General features: G+C 45.0%; 2 protein-coding genes across 7 annotated transcripts in view; one reads left to right on the top strand and one right to left on the bottom strand.

Moving 5' to 3' along the window:
- Positions 1 to 6,600, top strand: part of Cka (Connector of kinase to AP-1) — a 108,889-nt gene extending 102,289 nt beyond the window's left edge. For all 6 annotated transcript variants that reach the window (XM_075699020.1, XM_075699021.1, XM_075699022.1 and 3 more), the window contains one exon: positions 1,933 to 6,600. In XM_075699020.1, the coding sequence (XP_075555135.1) occupies positions 1,933 to 2,102 (170 nt within the window). In that variant the 3' untranslated portion in view covers positions 2,103 to 6,600. The remainder of the gene's footprint in view (positions 1 to 1,932) is intronic.
- Positions 6,601 to 16,025: 9,425 nt separating this feature from the next.
- Bka (FCF1 rRNA-processing protein Bka) lies at positions 16,026 to 26,137 on the bottom strand. The gene is made up of 8 exons (XM_075699018.1): positions 26,015 to 26,137; positions 25,752 to 25,819; positions 24,336 to 24,407; positions 20,688 to 20,836; positions 19,875 to 19,947; positions 17,162 to 17,249; positions 16,506 to 16,600; positions 16,026 to 16,133 (listed from the first exon to the last, which is right to left on the bottom strand). The coding sequence occupies exons 1-8, from the start codon at positions 26,015 to 26,017 to the stop codon at positions 16,085 to 16,087; spliced, it is 597 nt and encodes a 198-aa protein (XP_075555133.1). The 5' UTR covers positions 26,018 to 26,137; the 3' UTR covers positions 16,026 to 16,084.
- Between the last annotated feature and the right edge of the window lie 3 nt (positions 26,138 to 26,140).

Genomic DNA, 26,140 nt, shown 5'->3' with positions numbered 1-26,140 from the left:
GATTGCGTTTTGGTTTCCCATCGCCACCTTAAGACGCTACGCAATAGGAAAACAATGTCCGTCTCGGATCGCTTGGGCCCCCCCAGCTTGACACATGTCAACGTCTCATACCGCAACAGTTTGCGCTATGTTGGCACGTCGAAACTTTCCGCCAAAATGCCCTGCTCGAAGAAGCTGCTGAATTCAAGAAATGCATACTAAGCTTGCCGAAGACGCAAAAAGACCATTGTGTGGTCTCTGGCCAATTGGGGCCCCATTGGCTCGGTGCGTGTCAGTGTCTTGCAACACTTTGAATTATGAGATGCTAACTACCGTATTTACACAATTGTAAGTCGACACCCCCCATATCGCATGACAGGTAAAAAAAAAAGAGGGCATACCCAAGGGCGCATTCGATAACGAAAATTTATTAGTAGCTGACATAGTCACTGGACTACTAGTGCTGCCATCATCATCGTTGCTATGGTTCCACAGTGCGTCGTCGTCCAGCGAAATTTCACATTTGGCAAATGACAGCACCACATCTTGTGGAACAGCAGCCCACGCCTAATGCCCAACCACACGCAGCCCTTAGGGAGGCTCTTTTGACAGGTCCGGTTGGCGTAATTTCGTGATTTAGGAGAGCACGTTGTTGGGCGAGTCGGTCGTACATACTTAAAGAAGGGAATTGCGCTAAAAAAGACACGGACGAATGTCCGTCTTTGTCTGTCCGTCCATGCGCGCCCGTCCATGTCCTTACTCGTCCGTGTCTTTTTTAGCGCAATTCCCTTCTTTAAGTAATTTCGTGGTCTTCTGCCGCAAGCCACTCGTACTCACAGCGGAGCAGGTCCTTAAAAGGCGAAGGTCTGGGCTTGTGTCATGACCGTGTCGCACTTCATTGGCAGGGACCGATCACGCATTTCAGGCACGTACGCCGCAAGCTTAGCATACAGCTCCGGAAAGCATCTAGACTTCGGCACATGAGAAATTCCTCACTTGCCGTCACAGGTGAAAATTTCGCTTCGCTGCAGACGCCACTCTCACACCACCCGTTCAGGAACATTGAACTCGCAGCCCGCTGCGCAGTGATTTGTTTCTTCGGCGTGAGGGATGGCAGCCCTCTTGAACGCTTCTGTGAACGAGTGTCGAATGATTAGTGGAGCACTTCATGACGACTGAGGAAGCGTAGAAGTAGCACGTAGCCGGCAGTCAAGTGGAACGCGTCAAACCAATGTGCTTCGTCAAACTATAGAGAAAGCTAAGTGCAACATGGAAAGAGAAACCCGCGAGCGGTGTCTACTCTTCCGTGAACTACCGATACTTTCCGCAAGTGCCGCTGTTCTGAGGGTGCCGCCGCAAATGGGAACAGCGGCGATTCCAACTATCGACACCCCCAATAAGTGTTGCGTGCACTCATGCGTGCACTGTAAAACTCTCAAAAATGTTGAAAAACCCTTCCGAAAAGTGAACAAACACGTGGGATAGCGAAAAGCTACGGGTAGGGTCACAGAGCAAACATAAAATTATAACTACATTGTTGCTCCCGTTGGTCTCGCTTTTTTGACGGTGCCATGTTTCGGTTTTGCTTGTAAGTCAACCCCCCAACTTCGGATTTTAAAATTTTATATAAGTGGTCGACTTACAGTCGTGTAAATACGGGTACAGGTGAGTCTGCCACATGTTTAATAACTTAAAGTTGTATGTTTTCCCAGATATTATTTTTTTTGTCACATTTTTATTTCAATACGTGCCACTGTTCTGTGCCAGGTATTGCAGCCATTGCAAGTGAAACTGAAGTGCTTAAGACGACTTGTACGCGTCCAACATTTGAAAACTTGGCACTGTGTCTGTATAGAGACACTGCACCCTGTCTTCCAGACTTCGTTGCGGCACCTGTCAAGTAACCACCCCTGAGACCCCCCCTTTCATTGTCTTCCTCTTTGACGTGCGCAGGCCACGACTGCTCTATCCGGCTGTGGAATCTGGACAACAAGACGTGCGTGCAGGAGATTACCTCGCATCGCAAGAAGTTCGACGAGTCCATCTTCGACGTGGCCTTCCACCCGTCGAAGCCGTACATTGCCAGCGCCGGAGCGGACGCCCTCGCCAAGGTCTTCGTCTGAGAAGGAAACCGGCAGCAGCAGCCGAGGTGTGTCGTACGAAGAGGTACGAGAAGGGAAGAACTAGGAGACCGATCCTTCTCTCTCCGCGCACCACCTCTCGCACACTCGCACACACATGCCTCTCCGCCCCTCGGTCCTCCCGCCACGTGTACCACACCGGCGTCACCACCGTTGTCATCGGCAAGTGTCGGGCAAAGGAAGAGCGGGAGCTGGACACATTCTCGGCGATCGCCTTCAAGCACTCCTCATGTTGCGGGAGAGAGGGAGACTGTGTTGCCTTGTGTGTGTGTGCGTGCGCGTGTTTCAGCCGCCTAACCTAACTTATTGAACCACCACCACCGCCGCTGCTCGGGGGAGGTTTCGGGAAGGGAAAAGGAACATTAAAACTCTCACCACGTATTGTAAATTTTTAAAATTTTTTTGCCCCCTCGTGTTGTTTTCACCTGATCTTTCTTCCTTTAATACCGTTTTTCTTTTTTGTCGTTTATTGTCATTATGCACCGTCATCGAGTCCTGCCCCATCCGTCACCTCCCTCCTGCTTGTGGCACGCATTGCCACATATCTGAGGGTGGCGGGAATAAGAGAGAGAGGGAAGAAGGGCCATCGTGCATGCACCACCGAGTCAACAACGGAGCAACCAGCAGGGGCTGAAGAAAGGAGGAGATACGAAGGCTTTCGGCAGGGGAGTTTGCGTTGACCATCGCTGCCCCGTCTAGCCAAGCACTGCAGACGTGAACTTCCTTACTTTCTTTTTTCTTGCTTCTCCGCTCGCCCTCCTCCTCTCTTGGCGGCGGATCACAAATCCTAGAGAAGTGTGCTGGTGCAGGAAGATCGCAACGTCTGTCATGCCGAGCTTTGTGGCGTGACCTTCCCGGAAGCGGCAACATCGCTGCCGATACCATTACCACTGAAGGATTGATAGTGCTGCAGTAGCTTTGTTCCACGTGTTGCTGGAGCGTTGAAACCAAGAAGGCCTCTCTGTCGTCTCTGTGTGCACTAAAGATAAGAAACTGTGCACACGGGTGTAGTAACTACGGAAAATCTCTGATCTTGCCCTGTGTGTGTATGCGCTGCCGTGCACTGCGCCTTACTTTTTTTTTTCCCCTGCTTTCCTTTTTGTGTGGACTCTGTTGTGAGCTCAGTTTTTTTTACCCCCCCCGTATTGTCCTTCAGACGTATGTGTGCCATCATCTGCGTGTATGTGTGTGTTTGTCGGTCCTTTCATCAGTTCCTTGCGTGGTTCCTCAACGGACTCGCGCAGTCTTCTAGCCTTCGGAACCACGGGAAAAAATGGGAAGGAGGCTCGGTAGTTGGCCGCAGCTAGTTTTTGACAAAAAGTCGTCAGCGTTGCCCCTTCCCACGAGCGTGAAACGGTTGAGCCTGGATGGAAACTTATTCTTCCCGTGGCAGCGGCGCGAGAGAAGGCTCCCCTGACGTTAGTTTTGCAGGCCTGGTAGACTCATGTAGGGCTCTTAGTGTTAGACGCATGGCAAAAGAGGCGAGAGCTTTCGAGGCCACCATCGCCGAAGACGAGCATGGCAGTCAACAGACTGACTTGAACTCGCAGGAAGAGAAACAAGCAAGACAAAAGCACCCGTGCCGCTCTTTGCTTTTCTTCTTTTTTTTTATTCTCTGCTCGCCACTGTAAACTGTACTAACCGAAGAGATGTGAACAGCATGGCCTTTGACGCACAGCAAACGTTTAGTGTCCCGTCTTGGCTGTGGAAGTGTATTGTGTGTACAGAGAAAAAAAAAACGTGGCTGATTGGAAAGTTGCTTGCTGCAGCAGATGTGGTGGCCACTGCAGTGCTTTTTTTTTTTCCTCTGTCTGTGAGCCATTGTGTTGACAAGCTCTTTGCCGGCGGGCACTGTCAATCCTGTCGGCAGACCAGTAGCAGTCGTCTGTCAATAACATGACTTGTGTCTCAGTTGGCTGAGGGAGGACTACAAAGTTGTACATTGTTTTTTTTTTTTTTTTTTTGGTCATCGGGGGTCAGTGCATTTCGCTCGGCTGTGAAAAAAAAAAAAGTGAGGTGCGATTTGTTGGACGCGAAAATGAAATCTCCTCCCGCTTCCAACCCAGCCCCGCTTGCCCTACCTTCCTTAGAGGTTTTCACGTTGTTCCTACCACCTTTGTGTGTTTTGACTCGTAATTCTGCACTGTCGTTTTTCGGGAGTACGAAATTGTGCAGGGAGAGAGACGAGTCACAGTCCAACACTTTTTTTTTTTTTTTATGCCAGGCAGTGGTATTTGAGCTCCGAAAGGGTGAAACCTGAAGAATGTGGCACTTTCCACGCGTCGCCTTTTTTTAGGCCCAGAAGGAGTCGCGAAACTTGGTTTCCCGCCACCATTTCTACTTACCTGAACAGAAAAATGGGCAGCTTGAAGAGCAGTTTTCCTTTGCTTGTTGTCAAATTCTCTCGTTATGAAGAGGGACTACCAGAAAAGGCTGTCTTGCCATAACTTGGCTTTTTATTTTCTTTGCAGGCTATCTATTAATGCAGGATCCTTCTGTTTTTCATAACTTCGGCGTTATTTATAACAGTTTGCACCTGTTCTTTCCACTCTTATCGATCCTTTGGTCCTGTGCTCTGCAGGCACGCCAGTTTAAACGAGGAAGGCAGGGCTACGCTCCCAAATCGCCCCCATCCGGTGTACCGAATGTTGCATAAATAAAGAAGATGGTTACCAACGGCCTTTCTGGCCAATGGCTGTCTCGTTCACACTCAAATTTGGCACAGAGATAGCATTTCGCGGTGAATTTTGTCAGGCACAGTTGTTACGGCACAGTACTTGCTTGTTTTGTTCAGAATAGGTCATCGGATCTGCATGTCATCCATGGTAAAAGTGACAGGTAATATTTGAAACACGGTGTCTACAACATGTTTCCGGCTCTGGGCCCGTACAGTTAGCAAAACCATGGCCTTCGATGTCGGCTTCTGATGCCTAGAGAGAGCCATTGCTGGGGTATGGGAACAGTGTCTTGCATTGTCGGTGCAGAACACTGTGTGCGCCTTGTCTCAACATAATATTGCATACAGTACCTGGGAAAATCGATTTCTCCGATTTGTGTTGAATGAAACAGAAAAGTGTTGTATTAAAACATGGTATTAAACGAACGCACTGCAGAATGCTGCCCCTGTGAGATGCTGAGCGCAAACCAAGGCAGTGGTTGAGCCAGAGGACTTGTCCAAGCCAGACTCCTTTATGTATGCGCCGCTTGGCACCCTGTGGGCGAGTGTCTTTGTGTGAATGCCGTGCCATGTCTCTTAAGGAGGACTGCTTAAAAGACGTGGCGAAGAGAGGTCAGAAAGAGGAATGCCTGAGAAAACTGTGGACGTGGGGGACACACTGACCTGTGTAATTTTTTTTTTCCTGCATTGTAACGTGTACAGAACTGTATGTAGTCATTTGCGAATGTTTATTAGTAGAAGAAAACATGCAATTTATCTATTCTTTCTTGTTTTATGATTTGCCTGCCTTAACGTTTTTTTTTTTTTCCTTGAAATGTACTTGTGTGCGTGTGCGTGCTCTTAAGGGCGGGTCTCTGCCAAGTTTCAACCGACTTGAGTATGTGTGTAGATTTTTTTTCCCCCCAAGGACGCTGCTACTCGGTATGGCATTTTACATTTCCATCTATTGGCGGTTGTACAACAGTGCTTGGCTAAGAAGCAGGTGGTTGTGGCGAGTCTGTAGGTAGAACGAAATGACAAGTTGTACCATCACAGCTGCGATAAAAAGTTCTGCGATAAAGTTTCCAAATAGCAAGCTGTATTAAGCCAATACAAGGGGACTTTCAGGACAAGACAGCTGCCACTTGTTTTCAAGTTTTTAGTACCCCATTGGCTCGATTTTTTTCGCCAGACTATAGTGCAGCAGAGAGCTTGTTGAGCAGCTTCACTACTATGCAATGGCAAGAAAAAAAAAAAATGTTGGAAGTCTTTTGGTAAAGCAAGTGCATGGCAGACTTGTTCACCTACTGTTCACAGTTCTCAATTCTCCTAGATGCTGCGGTTGAGCTGTTAAATTTCATATTTATGCTTCAGTCAGGAATTGCAGTACTAGCTTAATATTTTTTTTTTATGTGCTTTAATTTGATGGGGCAGACATGAGTGCTGTAGAATGCTGGCTCACTTCCATGTTTCAAACATTAAAACATTTTTTTGTCCACTGTCTAAGGGGTAACTGTGACTCGGAATTGGGTGCAGCGTCCTTGGATTATCTATGTTTGCCAGTAGCAGATGGAGAGCTCCTCCGTTTGTGTATGTCTATGTTACCAAGTTTATGTGCAGAGGATTTAAATAAAGCAAATACAAAAACTAGGTTTTCAAAGTTGCAATGGGAGGGGAGAAAGCGTGGCGATGTGAGAATGCAGAAGCTGGGACGTCGCTTTTCGTGTCTTGTTTTATTTCGTCATTGCGCTGGTTCCGGCTTGGAACGACAAGACAAGGAAGAAGTTTATTTCGATAAAAATGGTAAATAAAGTTTGTGAGTGACCCAGTGGTTCAGCGTGTGGTTCTTGAACCTGTGAAAATCAAGCGAGTCTCTGCGTAACTGTGTAACAAATTCACCATCACGATGCGCACCATGTGTGCATTCACACACATGATGAAGCAAAAGCAAATGTTGGCAACTTTTCTGTTATCTAGAGGAAAACACATTTTAAAGCGAGGCTTTCTTTGCCTACTTTCCAGGTTTCGTGTGGCTGGCAGTTGTATCAGTTTGCTATCTCGGCAGATATACTTGTGGATACATATATATCCACGGAGAGGTTTAATGAAAGTGCCCACAACGTGCGGGCCTTGCGCATGCACGCACACACAAAAAAGTCGCAATTTTGCCCGAAAGGCAAAGCATCGGTTGCGATAGCAAATTAGTAGACAGCTATGGGAAGTAAGGATAGTTTCGTAGGCCGTATAAACTTGTAATCGCTTACTAACTTCACCAAAGTGTGTCATTGTCCCTCTCCGTCTGTATCAATACGTTCTGCTGGAAACCAATTGTGCTAAATTAACATGCACGGCATCATGCGCACACAGGTAGACTGGAGTGAGCAATTGCGGCAGCAGCAGCAAGTGAATTTGCTTTCATGCCATCTCGCTTCAACGTGAACGAAACGTTGAAAGCACAGCGCATACGAAACTAGTGGCAGTAAGCACACCAATATCGCAGACCACTTTGAAGATGAGGCCCGCGCGGGCGCGTACTTAGCATGTCGCAGATCGCTCTCAAGATATGGTGGCCGTGTCATAGGCAGTAGAACTCCCCCTCCCCCCCACTCCCTTGCCTCATCCCCATGTCCCACATGTGACAGAAGAGGACGAGCTGATGCGCTTCGTCCCCACCTTCCTCCCTCGCACACGCAAAATTGAGTCGCGATCGTCGGCTGGCTCTCGCAAGCTTTTGCCTGCATATATAGCGTACGGCGCGCGGCGACAATGTTATTGTGTTTGGACTTTATATGGAACATTACGACGACGGTGACACCAGAAATGTGCTTGGAGTGTCCATATAATTGCTGTTGCAATAAAGAAAAAGAAAACTTCCTACACAGAATCTGAGCATCTTGCGTAGGCTCACAGGCACCTCTGAAGCACACCAATCTGTTAATGGAATGGTGAATTGCATATAATGGATTATTCGATTTAGCTGCTCACTGTGTGCCCCCTGGGGTAGTGTCTGTTCTTGACCAATCCTGCAGGATGGGCTTCGTTTCACTGTGATTCTTACATAAAATCAACATATGTCGGCTCACAGATATCTCTAAAGCACACTGATCGGCTATTAGAATGTCAAATTACATTTCAAATATTCTTTTATTTATTTGATTTTCTTTGATTTAGTCATCCAGCATGCACCATTGAGGGTGTGCCGTTCTTGGCCAATCCTCCAGAATGGGCATTTCGCACTGCAATGCAAGAGGTATAGAATCTACATATGGTTGCTTCACATGCGTCGCACTTTTCTGTGCACCACACCTATCATCGCCATTCTTCCCTCGGCAAGCATCATGCATCGTCTTTGTCCTTGTGACATCGCTGCGTATACGTCTCGCACTGCATCCACCTGATTTGGAGTTTGTTGTTGGGCATAGCTTGTGAATGAAGCAGTGCATAAAGATAAAAAGTGCACGACAACAAAGTTGTGACCTTTGTGGTGGATAAACATTTAAAGGAGCCCTGAACCACCCTTCTGGCTTTGTGAAATAACATAGTCCGCGGGTAGCATACGCTGCTGTGAACATTTCGGCCAAGTTTTGCTGTCGTATGCGGGGCTTGGAGCTCGCAAGCGGATTGCGAAGTCACCTTTCTCTCAAACGCTCTTTTCAACAGAAGGCCCTGTCCTCGCACTCTTCTAGATGCACTATTTCGTCATTCCCTTACACGGTTGCTATTGGCCGACAGCTGACATCAAGCTGCGGTTGGCTACATGGCGTATATACTGTGGCTGCCGCAGGGTGCCGCCACAAGTCTACTCGCTAAGCGCACTGTGGCTCGCTGAGGACAACCATGTTTGGCTTATGTTTAATGTGTCGTAGGCACCAAAAATGAAATCTCAACTTCACGCCAAGGCGACATTTAGAAGGCGGAGCGTTGTGGGCATGCCCCACTGCACTGTAGCCTTTGCAGTGCAAGGCATTGAAGAAGGAACGGCAGCACAGCGGAGGCCCTGTTTGCCAATAACTCTGCTTCTGCTGAACGCATTGAAGTACTTTTTACAGCGAAATATTTCTGAAAGAGCCTATTTCCACTTCAAATGCCTTTCTCCACTTCGATAAAAAGTGGGTCAGGCCGAATTTTTACAATGGCAAGTAAGTACAGCATGGCGTGGCATTTTTCGAGGCGCTCGATGTTTCTGTGCAGCCGCAAGCAAGAGCGGGTGCGAGAGAGAAAATCTGCGGGCCTTTGCTCCGCAAATATCTGACTCTGCCTAGGCACTACGGTGGAGGAGTTTCTTTGCGCGTGTTGCATGCATTTGTCCCTAGGCATGCCGGCATTGCAGAGTGGGGTCGAGTTTACGCTCGGACACTGGCTGCTGGCGCAGTGAAACAGGTGAACCAGCACACACTGACGCCCCGTTTAGTGATCGCTGTGTCTAAAGATACATCAAACAGACTTTCTCATGCGTGTGACACTGGTGCTGAGTCAGTCATGCTGGATTATAACTTTGTTGTGCCTTACGGTGCGACAAAGAAAAAAATGAAAAAACAATAGTGATTTTCCCGGAGGAGCAATAGGGGCCGTAGTAGAGGCCGGGCCTGCTCTCCTGGGCTTTTCAGGAATATTTTTGAGTGGTCCGCCTTGAGTGAAATAAATGCACAGCGCCTTAGCAACCACGGCTGAACGCGATTGCCTGATGCTATGCCGTGAGGATTATTGAGTCTCGTCCACGTTAGGTTAGGTAAGCGTAGGTTTCGGTTAGGTGAATGTTAGGTTAGTGTAAAAGGCGTTAGGATGGCGTGGCATATTGTCACAGCGGTTACGCCGTGCAGATTATTGTCTTTGCGTCTAGGCCCTGTTATGTTCCGTTAGGTTAACTTTAGCTTAGGTTAAGTTTAGGCTAGGTTAGCATAAAAGCTCTGAGTGGCATGGCATATTCTCAACAGATACGTTGTTAGCATTATTTTTTGTCTCATTCTCGTTAGGTCAACATTAGGTCAGGTTAGCGTAAAATACATTGGGGGTGCGGCACATTCTCATAGTGGTTGCACGGGCGTCGAGCATCACTAGCACCCTTTCATCCACTTGCATTCAACCACGGTTGCCTTCTGGATTTTCAATACATGCGGAATGGCCTCTTCCACGGTCCCTACTGCTCCCACGGAAACATCTGCGATGTTATCACCTCAATGCCCCGCCAAGCCCCTAAACATGAAGTTATTAGCGTACAAATCTCTTGTCAGACCAAAATTAGAATATGCCTCACCTATTTGGAACCCGCACCCAGCTTACCTTATAAATGCACTTGAAGAATCAATCCAATATAGAGCAGCCAGATTCATCCATTGATCATATTCTTACATCAGTGTGTCGGCGTTGAAAGCTGAATCCAACTTATTGCCCTTATCACTTCGTCGCCGCATTGCCAGCCTTTGCTTGTTTCATAAATTCTTCCATAGTCCGCTAGGCCGCGCACCCTACAACGTCCCTCCAGCCTGCATACCTCATCACACTCGTCATCCTTTTCAAGTTTCCCGACCTCGTGCCCGAACTACCACCTTTGCGGCATCATTTTTTTCCTGTACTGCAGCAGACTGGAACGACCTACCCAACGACATTGCAGCCATCATGTGCTCATCCAACTTCGCCAATAATGTTACCAGTCATGTTTCGTTGTGTTAACACTTGCTCACCAAATATATGTACCCAGCCCTTATGTAGTACCCCTCGTGGGTCTTTAAGGTAATAAAATGAAATGTTTCATCGTGCTGGCAGTCAGCATCGGAGCGTAAACAAACTTGACCCCACTCTGCAATGCCGGCATGCCTACGGACAAATACATAGAACACATGCAAAGAAACTCCTCCGTAGTGCCCAGGCAGAGCCATATATTCAAGGAGCAAAAGCCCCCACATTTTCTCTCTCGCGCATGCCCACAAGTGGCACACCCCGCTGTGCTTACTAGCAATTGTAAAGTCGTGTTCGGGTCCCTTTAAACGTTCAATGAGATTACGCATTGCATAGGCTAAAAGTAAGCAAAATTGTATGGTATCACTGTGACTAGTAAAGCATTTAATTAACCACTTTACATATGCTTCACCTCGCATAGATTCCAACATGTGCATTGGATCTGCATATCTTTATACCCTCACTGGACAGGAAGCTGGTGGGACAAGACACCACCTTGCTACCAAATAGCTTGCACTTGACAAGACAGATGCTCCACCCCAGATACACTGACTGGTAGCGCATCTTCATCGCAAAACTAAGAGTGACTCGCTAAGCTATCATTAAGGCCCTTCAAGAGGCTTCCGAAAAAAAAGGAAAACTTCATCTGCAGTTCTGTGCACGTATGCCAGGGAGAGCAAAAGTGCTCAAAACTTTCACGAGATAGTGCCACAATGAGCACCCCTTCCCTGTACGTGACTCACTAAGCTATCATTAAGGCCCTTCAAGAGGCTTCCGAAATAAAGAACGAAAACTTCATCTGCAGTTCTGTGCACGTATGCCAGGGAGAGCAAAAGTGCTCAAAACTTTCACAAGATAGCGCCACAATGAGTGTCCCCCCCCCCCTGTACGTGACTCACTAAGCTATCATTAAGGCCCTTCAACAGGCTTCTGAAAAAAAAAAAGAAAAAGTTCAGTGCAAGTATGCCAGGGAGAGCAAAAGTGCTCAAAACTTTCATGAGATGGCGCTACAAGATAGTGCCCCAGCTGTACACTTCTCGCACCCAATCTTAAACCTGCAGCATAAACTAGTAATCAAATAAACAAAAGTAGCATTACAAGATGCTGCAACATATGTGCACCTCAGTGAATGCTGGTGGCCACTAAACAATGCGTCCTCCTTGGCTCCACAGGTTATAAAAAGAAAGGTTATTCCTTGTCAGAAACTTTAGGTAGCTTTAACTGGCGTGTCGCATTTATGCTGTGTGATTGCCACCCTTTACGATCTGACCCAAATGCATATTGTAAGCCCCACTAGCTTAGCCATTCTATAACACTACAGAACAAATTTTGGCCACAGTTACAGGGTTAGCGATCGTTACCTCGTCCTCCTCTGCGTGAATTTAGAGCAGACGAAATATCAAGTGGTGCCTGGGTCCTCGGGCTCCTCTGCCACTCCCGTCTCTACACACACTACATTCCCACTGCCATGTAGCCATACCTATTCTCGTACGCGAATGCTTAATAAACCGAGCTGACCCCCTTTAACAAAATTCCAGTGTTCTATCACCCAATAAACACAACATATGACAAAATGGTCATGGCATAACATGGAAACGCCTTGGCAAAAAACTTCTACAAAATACATTCTAGTATGTGGTTGCCACTAAATGAACGCACTGCCCCTTTTCTACGTTGCATGCAGTAAGAGAAAGGGGAACAAAAGAACACCATTTTAAGCGGTGATTAACATATTGCCAAGGCGCTCAAGTGCAGAAGCTGCTTGAGCTAAAAGCCAAGGAGTTTGAGGCAAAGCACTTCATTGGAGGTTGTGTATCAGGATTGTGGATGACAGAGCAGCTGTTAGCTTTGACTCGCTGGCATCATTTTTACTTGGAAAGGTGCCTGCAAATAATGACACCCGCCTCAGGCAGGGTTTATATTTTTGTCCTTTTTAATGGAGCACGGAAATTTTATCATTAAATTATGCTTCTGTGGCTGCAATACGGCCATTCGTGAGATGTGGCCTGGTAAGCTAAAGGAAAGCCGCAAAAACATAACAGGGGTGGCCACAATGCTAATCTGAAGTTACCACACCAGATGGCCATGACATCGTATAGTTGGACAGCATCTGCTAAGGCCTAGTCAATTGTTTATTGGTAAGGCAAGATCACATTGCATTATAGAGGAATAAATGACTGGAGAGTGGGCTAGTTGACATTCTATAAGTAGTAAACTTGAAGTACGAAGGATAAACAGTGGCAGGATGAACACAGAGAAGTGCTAATGAAAGACTGTATGTAGGAATCTTTAAGAACTTTCCCTGCACAAAAATGGCCCAAGTGTGAGAACACACTTTGAAATCAATGACGTACCACACTGAAATACTGGGACAATGTGTAAAACAGCAGAATGTGCCCTTACCTTTCTATAAATAATTCACTTTCTGTCAAACGAAATTTGGAAGAATGCTTTTCTAGTTTACACTGATTTAGTGTTACGCTGAAGACCCCCACCCACTGCATGCATGCAATGCACTAAATCCATCACTAAATTGAGACTGCAAAAAAAGCTGGTTCTTGAAATTGCACTCACAAATATGTAGTCTTGAAAGGTCAAGTGCAAAGAAACCTCACTTGGGCTAGCTTGGTTAAAAGAGCATAATACTCTAATGAAGCAATCTTTGCAAGGTTGCAGGGCTGCGTTTAAATGGCATCCAAGCAGACGATACATTGCGGTCGTAACCAGATAATATAACATAAATCCCAGCACATCAGCTTGGAGGTTTTTCAGTGAGCCCAGGATACGGAAAAGGTAATGCCCATGATTCTGCTGTTTAAATGCTGTTCCTCACCGTTCTGGGTTGTGAGCAAGGCTCCGTGTTTTCGGTATTTATTTTTCTTCAATATCGGGGGTTATTTATTGGTGTTAATTTTTTGCCCCCTTTGAATTGGTGTCTAACCTTAATACCGGAGAGAAATTGGTGTTTATCGGGGCTTGAAAGAACATCGAAGGGCAAGGAGGGACTGGCCTCCTCTCCTTTATTCGTTCTGCTTAAGTGGCAAGAGTAGAGGGCTTTGTGGGGGAGCTTGTATTGGCTACTCCTGTGTCCTCTTCCTTGTTCCAGGAAACTTATGTCTGGCTTAAATGTTTGGAAACCATCATGCTGGTAAAAAATAATAATAATAATAATATTTGGGGTTTTACGTGCCAAAACCACTTTCTGATTATGAGGCACGCCGTAGTGGAGGACTCCGGAAATTTTGACCACCTGGGGTTCTTTAACGTGCACCTAAATCTAAGCACACGGGTGTTTTCGCATTTCGCCCCCATCGAAATGCGGCCGCCGTGGCCGGGATTCGATCCCGCGACCTCGTGCTCAGCAGCCCAACACCATAGCCACTGAGCAACCACGGCGGGTGGTAAAAAATAAGAGAAGGGAGTGGGGCAAGAAAATTTAAGACAAGGAAATTCTGTTTTTCCTTTCTTCAGTTTTCACAGATTCAGAGAAAACTGCCATGCTGGTTAATTTTCGCTATTCATCGGAATATAACAAAAACATGGAACCCTAGTCATAAGTTCTTTCTGGCAAATGGTATCATGGCATTTCTTTCAGTTATCAAAAACATCCATTTTTGCTAGCTTTTCAAGAAGCATTCACTTGTACTTCAAACAAAATTTTGAACAAAGACTAATATATATCTATACTTTCTGAAGCTAGGCTTTTTATGTGATGTAAAACTTCATTGCAGTTGAACTTTGATAAAGCCAAAATTGATAAGAAAAAGATATAAAGATCGTGGTTCACTGTATTGAGGTTCATACATATTTACACTAGGGGTGTTTCAATAGTGAAAGCTTTTAATGGAATTGAACATAAATATTTGAGAGAAATGGCTTTTGAATACTGAATAGAATATTTCCAATTTCTAAAAGTAAAATACAGAGTTTACATGGAGTCTGCTGGACAAAAGAAGGCCTATTTATGTGGGCTATTTGATAAATCTAACACTGTTAACTTGATCTGAGGTCAACTAAGAAGCTCGTAAATGAGAGAACAAGCCTATTAAAAATATTTCGATGGAACATAAAAACAATTTAAAGGTAATTAAGCTTAGAATGAGAAAGTTGAGCTAGTTGGTAGGGATTCACGTTAGAAAAGCTAGGCGTGCAGACACGCACACAAGAAAGAAACGGACAAAACGGGCACCTGTTTGGCCCATTTCCCTCTTCTAACATTTTTCTAACACGAAAGATAATGCTTGTGTATGATTCATTAATAATACTGCCAGTAATGAAACAACAGCACATCACAAAATGCTTGTGCGTTGTGTTTGTTAAGAAGCTGTGCAATGATAGTACTACAGCACTGCATGTCATATCAAAGGTATCCACACATGGTGAGATTTTCCAAATAATAAATTGTTTTACCTAAACTGAGACCACAAATTCACTATAGAGTACCTTGTGGGCACGCACGACTCTCACGCATCCCCCGGTGTTGTTTTCCCCGCATGGCTCTTGCGTTTCCTGTAATCAGGCTTCTCCGCATAGCTAAGCGCCGGCGGTGGTCTGTGCGGTTGCAGAATATTTAGGAGGTGGTGCAACTGTTGCGCTGCTAGCACCACCTAACGGAGTGATTAATGGGGCACGAAAGGGAGCAGGCTATTCCTTTTTGTATTAGGATCGGCCAGCGGTGCGGATGTTTCGCGCGCAAGCCCACCGTTCGCAGGAAAGTCCTGCGACAGGCTTAGGAGCAAAACACCGGAAGGGACGGGGATGATTGTTTGAAAGCGACACCGTTCGTACGACTGAACCCGCGAACGATTAAGCGTTGGTGTCCAGCATGGGAGCAAACATAATTGCTCGCTATCCGGTTGCGGCGAGTCGGACTTTCTCGATTTGTCGCAGGCCCACTGGCATGTTCTATGTGTAGTAATTTGGCTAGCAGGTATTAGTGTATAAAAGGCGCAATGAATGCCCTTTTGATTGTTTGCACTACAGTACTGTGTTGTCGTTCCTTTGTCCCGAGAGCATGCTTGAGACCCCACAACGTAAAAAGCAGGGCATGCTTATGTAATGAATTTCATCATCATCATCAGCCTGGTTATGCCCACTGTAGGGCAAAGGCCTCTCCCATACTTCTCCAACTGATGAATGAATGAACTAAGTAATGAATTTAATGACTGGAAACTACTGTGCAGGAGTGATATCCATGCATTTGCTTGCAAACTGGCACACGCGGGCAACAACAATGGCTTTCCAGCAGTAGTGCAAGCTGAAGTGTCCACTTCCATTGGTCCTTCTCCGTATGAACTACAACAAATCCCCCTTATTTATATAGTATTATTTGAACAGAAATATTCAGCAACTCTGAATTCTGAATTGCTAAATAAAATATTCACACACCTTTAACTTACAGAGAAAAGTGCAACCAGGCAACGACTTCAAGGGAAGTGTTTTGCTATGCACCTAACTACCTATATCAGTGCTGCATAGTGGTTATCTTGCCTCTTCATGTACTAGTTGTATCGCATGCTGATTTTGGGGCATAGTGTTCTGACCACAACATTGCAAAATAGAAGAGCTGCATGCCGTCTTAGATTGTGTTTTTATTAATACAAGTCTGAAAACAGAGGTCTTGTTAGCCACTTCAAACCTTTGGAGCACCATATGCATCTGGCATTCTTTCAATGGAAAACCTGGAACAAAGGGGGAAAGGAAAAAGCATTACAGTTGTTAGAACAAGGCTGAGGACAGCAGCTGGACTGGTATAGCGTAATGATTAAGTTCACTCAATTCTGTTCCCTTATCATCCGCTGCTCAGGACAAGCTGATCCTGGCAATAACGTAGGGAGAGCGCCATTGTTATTGCTTACAAGGTGTCAAAAGGACTAGAAGTGGAATGTAACTGTAACATTATCTCAGCCCTCGTTGTTTTTGAAACCTAGTGTTATATTTGTCTCACGAGTCCAGTGAGGTGTTTCCTAAAGATCGTAATTAGGCACACCAGACACACAAAAAGGGTTCACATTACATTTGTGTGAATACCATAATAAGCACGCTGTACTCACCGCCTCTGGTAGATGTACATGATGGGCACACCAGGCACTTTGCGTATCCGCCGTTTCAGGTCTTTGTCGCACGTGGCCACGATGTAGCACTTGTGCTGTTGGAGGAGAAACCATGCCACTGATACCACTACAAATGTAACAGCATTCACAAAGAGGGCAGTGACATACAGGTCTCTCAAATACGATTGTAAGCTTCGTCGAGGTCTTTGGCACATGTGGCCCCGACTTTATTTTCTGCAGTCCATGTGCACACTTGGCATGTAGCGCACATGGATCGGGACACGTTTGGTCGGGGTCGGATGAACCAGAGGTGCTACGAGACGGCCTAGCCATGCAGCCCGAATTGGGCAGCTTCACCGAGGTACCTGCTTGTTGAACTACACAATTTGCAATATAGCTACGAAATGTGCGCCAAGGCAGAGAAAAAAATGAAGTTTTTCTTTTGACAGCAATTACCGTCATTAACTTTTGTCTTTGATTTTGCACAAGCTCCCGCTGCAATGAGGGAAAAAAATTCCACTGGGGTTCCAAGTATGTGCTTATGTGGTAGGGATCAATTCTGGAAAAATGGGTATGCACATTTTATGCACAAAATCTAAAATATGAGTCTCCTTCATTGAACCGTGGTTGCTGAGGAAGGGATAAAAAAAACACACCTGTGTGATTCTTTCCACGAGGCAGTCGTCGGCGTATGTACCCCGGTGAAGGCAAGGAAGTCGCACAAACCTCGGGTCCTTGGCTATCCTGTAAGGACGAGAATAAGAGAGGTCCCGGCATACAACTCTGCTTCAACACATCTGGAGCAATCTTTATGCGAGTGTTCCCCTCAAGGAGGCAGCATAGATGAAGAATTCCGCACAACTAAGGTCTGTCATGGTGAGCTTCACTTGCCCCTGTCTTGCACGAGCCGACTCTGTCCTATGCCCGTAATTTTCCTAATGACATCACAACACTTAATCTTGAAGTTATCATCGATGGCAGCATTGCACCACGTAATACAACAAGAAATTTCAGGGGGAAATGGCTGTTGTAAAAAAAATGATAAAGTATGATAGATGTAGCCAGCCAGTGCAGGCAAGTATTGCCCTGTTGTGTTCTCCCATTTCTGACGCAGCTGCCTCACATAGTGGCCTGCCAAAAGCATGCATCCAACGTACGAAAAAAAAAAAAAAAGAAGGAAAGAAAGCCAGCTATGGCTATGTAGCACCAGAGTTCTAGTGCTGACCTGCAGTTTTGCCCTTGGAGTTAAAACTGCAGCAATGCCTTGTGCAGCCAGCAAAGTGTCAAAGGCTCTTACTAGCAAAGCAGTAAATGTCTGCATAAATTAATTTCTAGATTTTTCAGAAGTCTTTGGGTGACACACATTTTCGAGTCGTCCCAAGACATTTGTAATCGAGGTTTTACGGTGTACGCTCAAGTGTCGTCGTCTGCCACAGCTTTACTTTTACAGTGTGCTATCACATACGGTTACATGATTCCGTTATATACCGAGGCACTTGGTCTATACGCAGATTAAGCGCTAGCTATAGCTTACTTTCAGACTGGGAAAATTGCGGGGCTATGAAGGCTTGATCAACAAAGATATAAGCATTCTTGTGTTGTACAGTACAGTCCCTAGCCAAGCGGGCATGCACTAATCATGCACAGTGGTGGCATCCACACATTATAATTCACACTAGTTTAGCACCTGTGGCTGTGTTAATGTCGACAATGTGTACGGTCCGTCTCAAAAGCATTGCAATGCGCACACTTGATTTGTTAGTCCTTTTCAATGTTGCGCCAACTTGCACTGGTATGACTTCGCATCGGTCAAAATTTAGCGTTCACATGCTGAATAACACTGACAATGTTATAATCTAATCCCAAGCATTTACTGCCTGCTTTCAATATGCGATATTTTTAAGCCACGAATGATGTTCACAGATATGAACATTTCAGCACGCAGGGCACATTAGTACTTTGCCAAATTTCTGCTGGGTACAACTGTTTTCCACTCTTGAGGTCGGTGCCTCATCAACATGAAAATACCCATACACAACAGTCACGCGAGCATGCATGAGGGAGGACATGGTTGGTGAAGGTAGCGAGCCCATGGCCTCGGAGATTTGGTGGAACACATTAAGAAACAATGCAAAACACCTGATTGGCTGTTGGTGGCACTGATGCAGCCCCTGTAAGTGTTGCTTGATTTCTATGATGACCCCAATAGCGATCCCTTCAATGGCACCATTTGTCACGGCAGAGCTTAGGTTGCCAGCGAATGCGTTGAACACACTTCGTCTCACGTCTCATTTTCAAGCAATAATTGTAGCTCACAATATATCTGATTATGCTATTTACCTGATTCTGACGTGTGCCTTTCTTTTTTGAATGTAAATTGAGCCGAGAATTGCCGGAGTGATGCAGTCAGATACGAAACCAAAACCACTTTTGAGGCATTCGTATGTTTTATCGCATAACACTTATGTATTGCGGTGAACCTAAGCCGGCCATCATTGTGCCACACATACTAAATAGACCACTGGCCATTTTTCTTGTTAAAAAAATCAGGTGCACGCGAGTTTTCTCTTTGTACAGTACTTTTAATGTCATTTCTAAGTTAAATTTCTCCTCTGGACACGTAGGAAGTGGACACACATTTGGTTTGGGGGTGTGTTGGAATCGGGCAAATACTGCAAAATGAATCAGCGTTTTTCTGCATCTTGTTTAATTTGACCCCTCAGATAGTTAGATCCATTTTGTTGGCGCTGTCAGGGTCTAATCGACAGAAGTCAACTGTAGCTGAATTTCTTTTGTTTTGCAGAGCACTCCTTTATGCACCAAGATATTAAAATCTAAAGAAGCAATTCCATTTTTGGGGGGTTAGTATGGACGATGCGAAAATTACTGTAAGCAAGCTTTCACGCACATTTATCTAGCCCTGTCCACACACCCGTTAGCAGCACTGTTAAGGCATGCATTTTGAAAGATTGGGTGGTGCAGGGAACGGACAGCGGCGGGAGCCCTCATGTTGACGCTGCGGCTGATACAATCTAGCAATTTCTTTCACTCAATTCTATTCCTTTATCGTCATCCAGCGCATGACTGGCCAACTGTGGCGATAACGGATGGTAGGCCAAGTGAAGCTTGGACCACTGACGAAGCGCAAGAAGAAAAATAATTTGAATGGAATCGTTACATTATCCCGGTCCTTAATTATGATTTTAGTCTAAGGTCCGCTGTCTTGGTTAGGTCAAATGAGAGGTGTGTGGAGAAGCACACTTGCAGGCTTTGCATATCTGTACAGAATGAAACCCAGCGCAGCGTGCATGACAGCGCAACCTGAACATGAATGCTTGCAACCTTTCCTTGTGGACTTGTACCACATACCTGAGAGCAACCCTGTACTTGCTGCCCAGCTTCTCAAGTTCACCAATGACACAGTCAGTCACGTATGGGATGCCTGTTAGGATGGACAACATTTGAGCAACAGTTAGCTACATTGCACTGTCCTTTGTAAACGTTATCCTTTGCAAGGAACTGACATTAAATGGACACTAAAGAAAAAGTTAGTTTAGACTGACAAAGTATCCATTCAAAACTTTATTATCACTAACTGATGGTAAGAGGTTAATTACTATAAAACAAAATTAAGCCAAATTAAAAAAAATTGTGCAAATACATGAGCACCGGTATGTCTGTGTTATGTCATGAATTTCAAAGTACTACTCTCTTGTACTTGGGCTCTTGTAGTGCAGTGAACGTTCTCAAAACTTGCCAAGTTTAGTCTTAGCGTAATTAGAATACAATGCAGTCAATCCTTACTGATAAAAACGTGAACTAGGCTCCAGCAGGCACCGCAAAATTCCATGACATCACGGTGAACTGGTGCATGATCTTCAAGGCGGTGTCGCTGCTGGTCTTTTGTTTGTTGCATCTTTTCTGGCATATCATTCCTTCCCCAGATTGTAAAAGTGTTTTCTTTATTGTATTATTTTTGTATTAATTTACTAATAGAGTTAAACTTATTTTGCTTTTTAGTGCCTCTTCAAAACAGTTAGAAGAAGGACTGACTGGTTATCAGTCACCTTTAACTATGCTGGCAAACAATTTTGCTGCTTTAGCAGATTTTGCGGAACATCTAGCAGACTTTAAGGTTGTTACAATGCACAACTCTGTGTCGCAGGCTAGTTGCTAACTTACACTTGGCATAAAGGCAGTCCATCATTGACTGGATGACATCCAGCTTGTTTTTGATGGCAAAGTTGATGAAGTTTGTGTCGATCAGGATCCGGAATGGGGGCCCCAGTTGTGTGTTGTACTTGAAGAACAGCGCCGAGGAGTAGTGTGGCCTTCAGACACAAGAAGCAAGGAAATGCATCAGGCGTGCAGTACACCTGTGCAAGCAACCCAATTATTTCGCCCTGAATATCGAACAGCGTAGCGCAGGACAGTGACAGCAAAAGATGCACAGAGCATCGTGTGTGTCCTAGTCTTGCATTGAGCTGTTCAAAATTCAGGTTGGTCAACCAACAAGCCCGAATCCTGACAATATTTCATTCTACTTTGGTTGCAGCAGATTTTTTGCCTTTGGCACTTTGCTGCTTCAATTCCGTTTGTTTACACTGCAGCTGTCAGCAGCAATATGTGTACAATAGATGCAGAGCTCAATGCATTATACCCTCACATAAGTTATGCGGACTACGTCACAGGAAACATCTCACGATCGAGCTCAGATAGCACTTAAACAATGTCTACATGATGTCTCAATACACAGATTGGCAACCTGTACTTAATGTGATACAACTCCAAAAAATTCCTGTGAAGTGCTTCAAGCACTCTCCTATCAGATATGATACTACAAACACTGCTTTGTGGTCAATGAGAAACGATGCATGAAATGCTTCCACTATGAACAGCAGGTGATACCAGTTATAGAGGCTAACGCTAATGTTATGCTAATGTGCTAATGCTAATTGTGCTAATGCTAAAAGTTATGCTAATGTGCAGAACTGCACCATACTGCACTGTTAGAAGTCTAAGATATCAACCTGGCAGTGCCACAGAATATTGCAGTCTTTTGTTCAGGCGCTGACGATGGCAAACCTCTGTCTGACCCTCCAGGTCTTCCACAGTCTGCGCAAAGATTGTCGTATGCTGCATTTTCTTGCTCAACAACAGACCTTTTTCATAATTGTCAAGCCAGCTTTGCGAGGCAGTTTGTCCAACTAATGGCGGCATAGTCATTTTTCCGCATAACTTGCACAAGCACGGTTTGCTTGTATTGTGACAAGGTACAAGCACCAGCACGCAGAGTTAACACTTCGTTTTCATTTGAACAATGTATCGATTTTGCCAACAGTTGGGCAAATGTGCATCAGAGAGAAATGCACTTGTGAATTGTGAAAAGCGTCTATATCATTATCCAACTTTCCTTTAGGTCAACTATGTTCGCAAGTCCAAAGATGCGAATGTTTGTTAAATATACTTGATCTAACTCCAACTAATTTTTTAGATGGTGTGGAAGTAAATTAATTGAAATCAACAGCATCTGAAATTCCTGTCCCTGCTTCAGAAATGTATTTTGTGGCCCCATGGCTGACTAATGTGCAGCTTTTTTCTTTTTTCATGTTTTATTTCGAACAAAGTTGAATGCAACATTTCTGCATTTCACACATGCTATTTTAATGTTCCAGGCATAGGGGGAAAGAAAAGGCTTTATTTGGCCAGAAAGGTGAGTCACCAATGAGCATATTTTTTCATGAATGCACGCTACAAAGCCTTCTTTCACACTGCCCAAAGTGAAGCTGGTGCAATGTGTTTAAATAAGCAGTAAATTGCAAAGAATTTTAATGAACAATATACACTAGGCATTTAGAAGGGGTGTACTTTCATGTATAAGTAACCAGATTTCATCAATTACACAAATTCTGAAACTCTGCTTCAAACTGTATTTATCAATCTGCATGGTTTGGTTTTCTGACATACCACCAGTCAATAACAGAAACTTGACTTCAATACCTTGTCACATACCACCCACACAGGAGTGCTCAAATTTGAAAATTATACGGATCAAGAATTATGCCTTAAGGGCAAGTCTTTATCGCAAAAAAAAAAGAAGAAAATAAAGGTTTCAAGTGAAGATGCTGTTTACATGGTTTTACTTACTACACATTTGTATATCTACTTCCTTATTTATTATTGTGGCGAAACTGAAACTTCGTGGTTAGTTTTATCGGCTTTGGGTAATGCTAGAATCCCATATCTGCCAACCTGTGAACTTCAAAGTTTGTAAAAATTTCCGTGGGCACGACACTGGATGGGGGAGGGGGGAATAGCACAATTTGATTTTTGAAAGTTTGCCCTTGACAAGCATGTCTTGTAGGATACATGCACACTTTATCAACAATAATTTACTTCTAGACGCAGCACACAACCAGCAATGAACTTGGCAGAGCAAATGTACTGACAAGTAACACACTGTTTTCAGATCACAGTGACTCTTTCAGTCACTTTATGGTAGCCAATCTCACCTACTTTAGGAACTGTTTGCTTAAAGCAGGTACACAATCAGAAGAAAAACTGTGAAGGGAATGGTCAGACTGGTGTGCTAACTCTTTTCCGAACAAAACTTATTTTTCCTAAAACTTGATAAAACATTCATAAAATGGTAGACCTAACCCGAATTTGTAAACTTCTCAGAAAATTGGGGAGAGTTGGGAGGTATGCAATCAACAGACTCTCATGCTTTTCGCCAATCACTGCACCCTAAATATGAAGCCTATGGTTAGTCGACAAACTGGTATGAACAATGACCTTCGAGAAGGGTTTGGGTGCGAGCTAGTTGGTGCGGGTCATTCATATTTAAAACAGCGCCAAAAAACACGGACAAGGGAGGACACAGGACGAGCGCTGATCTGTATATACGTGGTGTGTCCCATCACATCAAGAAAGCTGCAGCCGGGCCAGTGTAAAGGTGGTGTTTATCGTGCCTAACAAGTTCGGAAGGTTGTGCAAAAAAGTCAACGAAAGCCGGAGAACACCTGGACTGTGCAATAAGAAACATGTCGCCAAGCCTGTGGATTGCACTACCAATGTAGTGTATTCCATTCCCACCCATTGCGGCCGCACTTACATAGGGCAAACAGGACGTTGTATCAATGATCGTTTGCGTGAGCATGCGCACTGTGTCAAGGTTAAGACTGGCAGCGATCTGGCTGTTCATTGTGCAAAGTGTGGCTGTTCACCACTCGTGGACGACACATATGTGTTGAAAAGGTACAGCAATTAAATGGCCAGCAAAACCTTTGAAGCATTTTCAATGTGTCAGTTAGGAGCCACCTGTGTTAGTTCCCCTTCCATAGCTCTTTGTGATAAAGAACTTAAGTTCCTTAGAAGTTAATCAGTTTGGCCTGTGCCTGCTATGTGTATGGTTACATTTGTATTGTTTAATGTTACTGACGCATGCGCAGCAGGAGTTGACCGACGATGACTCTCCTTCCCTTTCTTCTTTTACTCTCTTTGTTCCCGTTGCGAATTGTATATATTTGCGCAGGCTCCAATAAAGGTGTTGGGGACAGCGCTCATCCTGTGTCCTCCCTTGTGTTTTTTGGCACTGTTTTAAATATGAATGAGCTTCGCTACATTAACAAGGAGTACACAAGTGGAAAAGGTTAAACAATGAACAAGTCGTGCTGCCAGCTCACACATTGAATGACACATCGTGAGCGAGACTATTTAAATGAACAGGCTTTGTGCTTTAGCACGCTGTGAATGATCTGCAGCACCAGATAACATCCCACATATACAAATAATGTGCACACACACACAAAAAGAAAAGCCAACACTTACGCCTCTGAAACTTTGATGGCATGAGGGTCTTCCTTTTTCTTCTTTTTTGGTGGCAGACGATCCTTTGCTTTCCTGCAAGAGTAAAAGCAAAGCCAGCGGCCAAACTGGTGAAATGATGAGAATTGAGCATGCCTTCGAAAAGTCATGCAACATTCCTTCTTAGAAACTAAGTTCAACTGCACACGGACAAAATTGAAAACTCCATACACAAGAGAAATAAGCAAGTGTAACAAGGGGCATGGAGGAACAAGCATCAGCCAATACAATGCAACAGATCCTCTAACTCCATTCTATTGCATTCTTTATGCCTACTAGACAAGCATAAAGCAATGGTTCCTTTAACTCGGGAACATAAACAATTGGGGTAGTCGGTTATCCATGACTTGAAAAAACTACGCCGCCAAGGACAGGGCAGATGAGGGCAAAGATGTGTGATGAAGAAGCAATGCTGTCTGTTACACCAATCTTGATCCTTATCTGCTTGTGCACTGTAGTCCAAGTTCTTTCACTCGGTTCCAATTGATTGTATCCACCACATGTGACTGGCCCATTCTGGCAGTAACGAAATTGGGATGATGGCCGAGCGAATGGTGATGCACAAAAAAGAATATCCATTAATCAAAATTTTATTCATCTGAAGAAGATAAAGGGGGTGGTGGGAAAAAAGCCGCTTAACTGCAGCTTGACCAAGCCCGTTCCCCTGTGCTATAATAGAATCACTGCGTCACTCTGGCCCTGGCACTTATCTATGCTGATTTTACAAGCACAATGTTACCAGTTGCAATTACCAGGCGGGCTGCCTTCACCATGTGTGCACAGAAAACGTGCAAACAGCTCGGCGTGCGAGGTAGCGTTGGCGGATGAATGGATGCTATGAACGACTCATTTGGAACCGGAGAGTGACCGTGGCTCGTACACTTTATTCATTTGCACAATTTTTGTTCCCAGCCTTTATTAAACTGCGCCTCATGCCTGACAAAAGCGCCTCACGTCTGACAGAAGGAGGCACGGAAGCACACCTACCTGTGTAACAGGCATTTACTTTACAGGCGATGCACAAAAGTTCGTCCCAAAAGCATCGATGACAGCTCTTCCTACTCGCCTGGCGGATTCGCAACTTTGGACGCAGAATTTATTTTGCGCGCAATAAATAAGGCAACTGTGACCTAAGCTGCTCGGTTGATGCCCGTATGCAGTGGAATATGTTTCGCCTGATGATCGAATGTTGGCATCAGCGAGAACTACGTAACGCTACTGCCTACCCGTTATATAGCGTCATTATTTGCTACAACGCGAATTCAATGTCACAAATCAGCCTTCTGCGACCTCAAACAGTTTCGAGTAATAGTTGAGAGGGGCCTCTAAGTGTGTCAGAATGACAGCTGACGCGCGCCGCCACTGACAGTCGCCACTCACAGCCTTTGGTCTCGCAGGCTGATCATCCGCTTCATTTTGGCGGCCTTCTGCGTCGCCTTCACCTTGGCCTGCGCACAAGAAAAAAAAGTAGGATTAGACACACACACCATCACAAACCTACGTTGCAAGAGCGACGGCCTCCACTTTAGCATTGTACGACTACCCCGTTGAGGATGGTTACAGATTAAAACGTCACTCTACCCCAGTTTTACTGCTGTTGTAGTTATGAATTACTCAGATGGGAGCGCTTATGAACAACATACCATGTTCTTGGTTTAAGTGATGGATTGAGCACACGGCACACCTGCACTCTCACACGTGCCAGAGAAAACACACGCCGCAAAAGCGAAAACAGAAGCACATTGTTGGTAGACAATGAGTGCGACTCG

The sequence above is a fragment of the Dermacentor variabilis genome, chromosome 7 (genome assembly GCF_050947875.1).
Source record: "Dermacentor variabilis isolate Ectoservices chromosome 7, ASM5094787v1, whole genome shotgun sequence".
Lineage (NCBI taxonomy): Eukaryota > Metazoa > Arthropoda > Arachnida > Ixodida > Ixodidae > Dermacentor > Dermacentor variabilis.
This window is presented reverse-complemented; position numbering and strand designations above follow the sequence as displayed.

Bases quoted from the DNA above. Each gene is read 5' to 3' on its own strand.
- Bka (XM_075699018.1), bottom strand. The intron at 20,837-24,335 runs GTAAGTGTTGGC...TTGTGTCTGAAG, and splicing joins GCCATCAAAGTTTCAGAGGC to GCCACACTACTCCTCGGCGC. The intron at 19,948-20,687 runs GTAAGTTAGCAA...CCATCCTAACAG, and splicing joins GGACTGCCTTTATGCCAAGT to GCATCCCATACGTGACTGAC.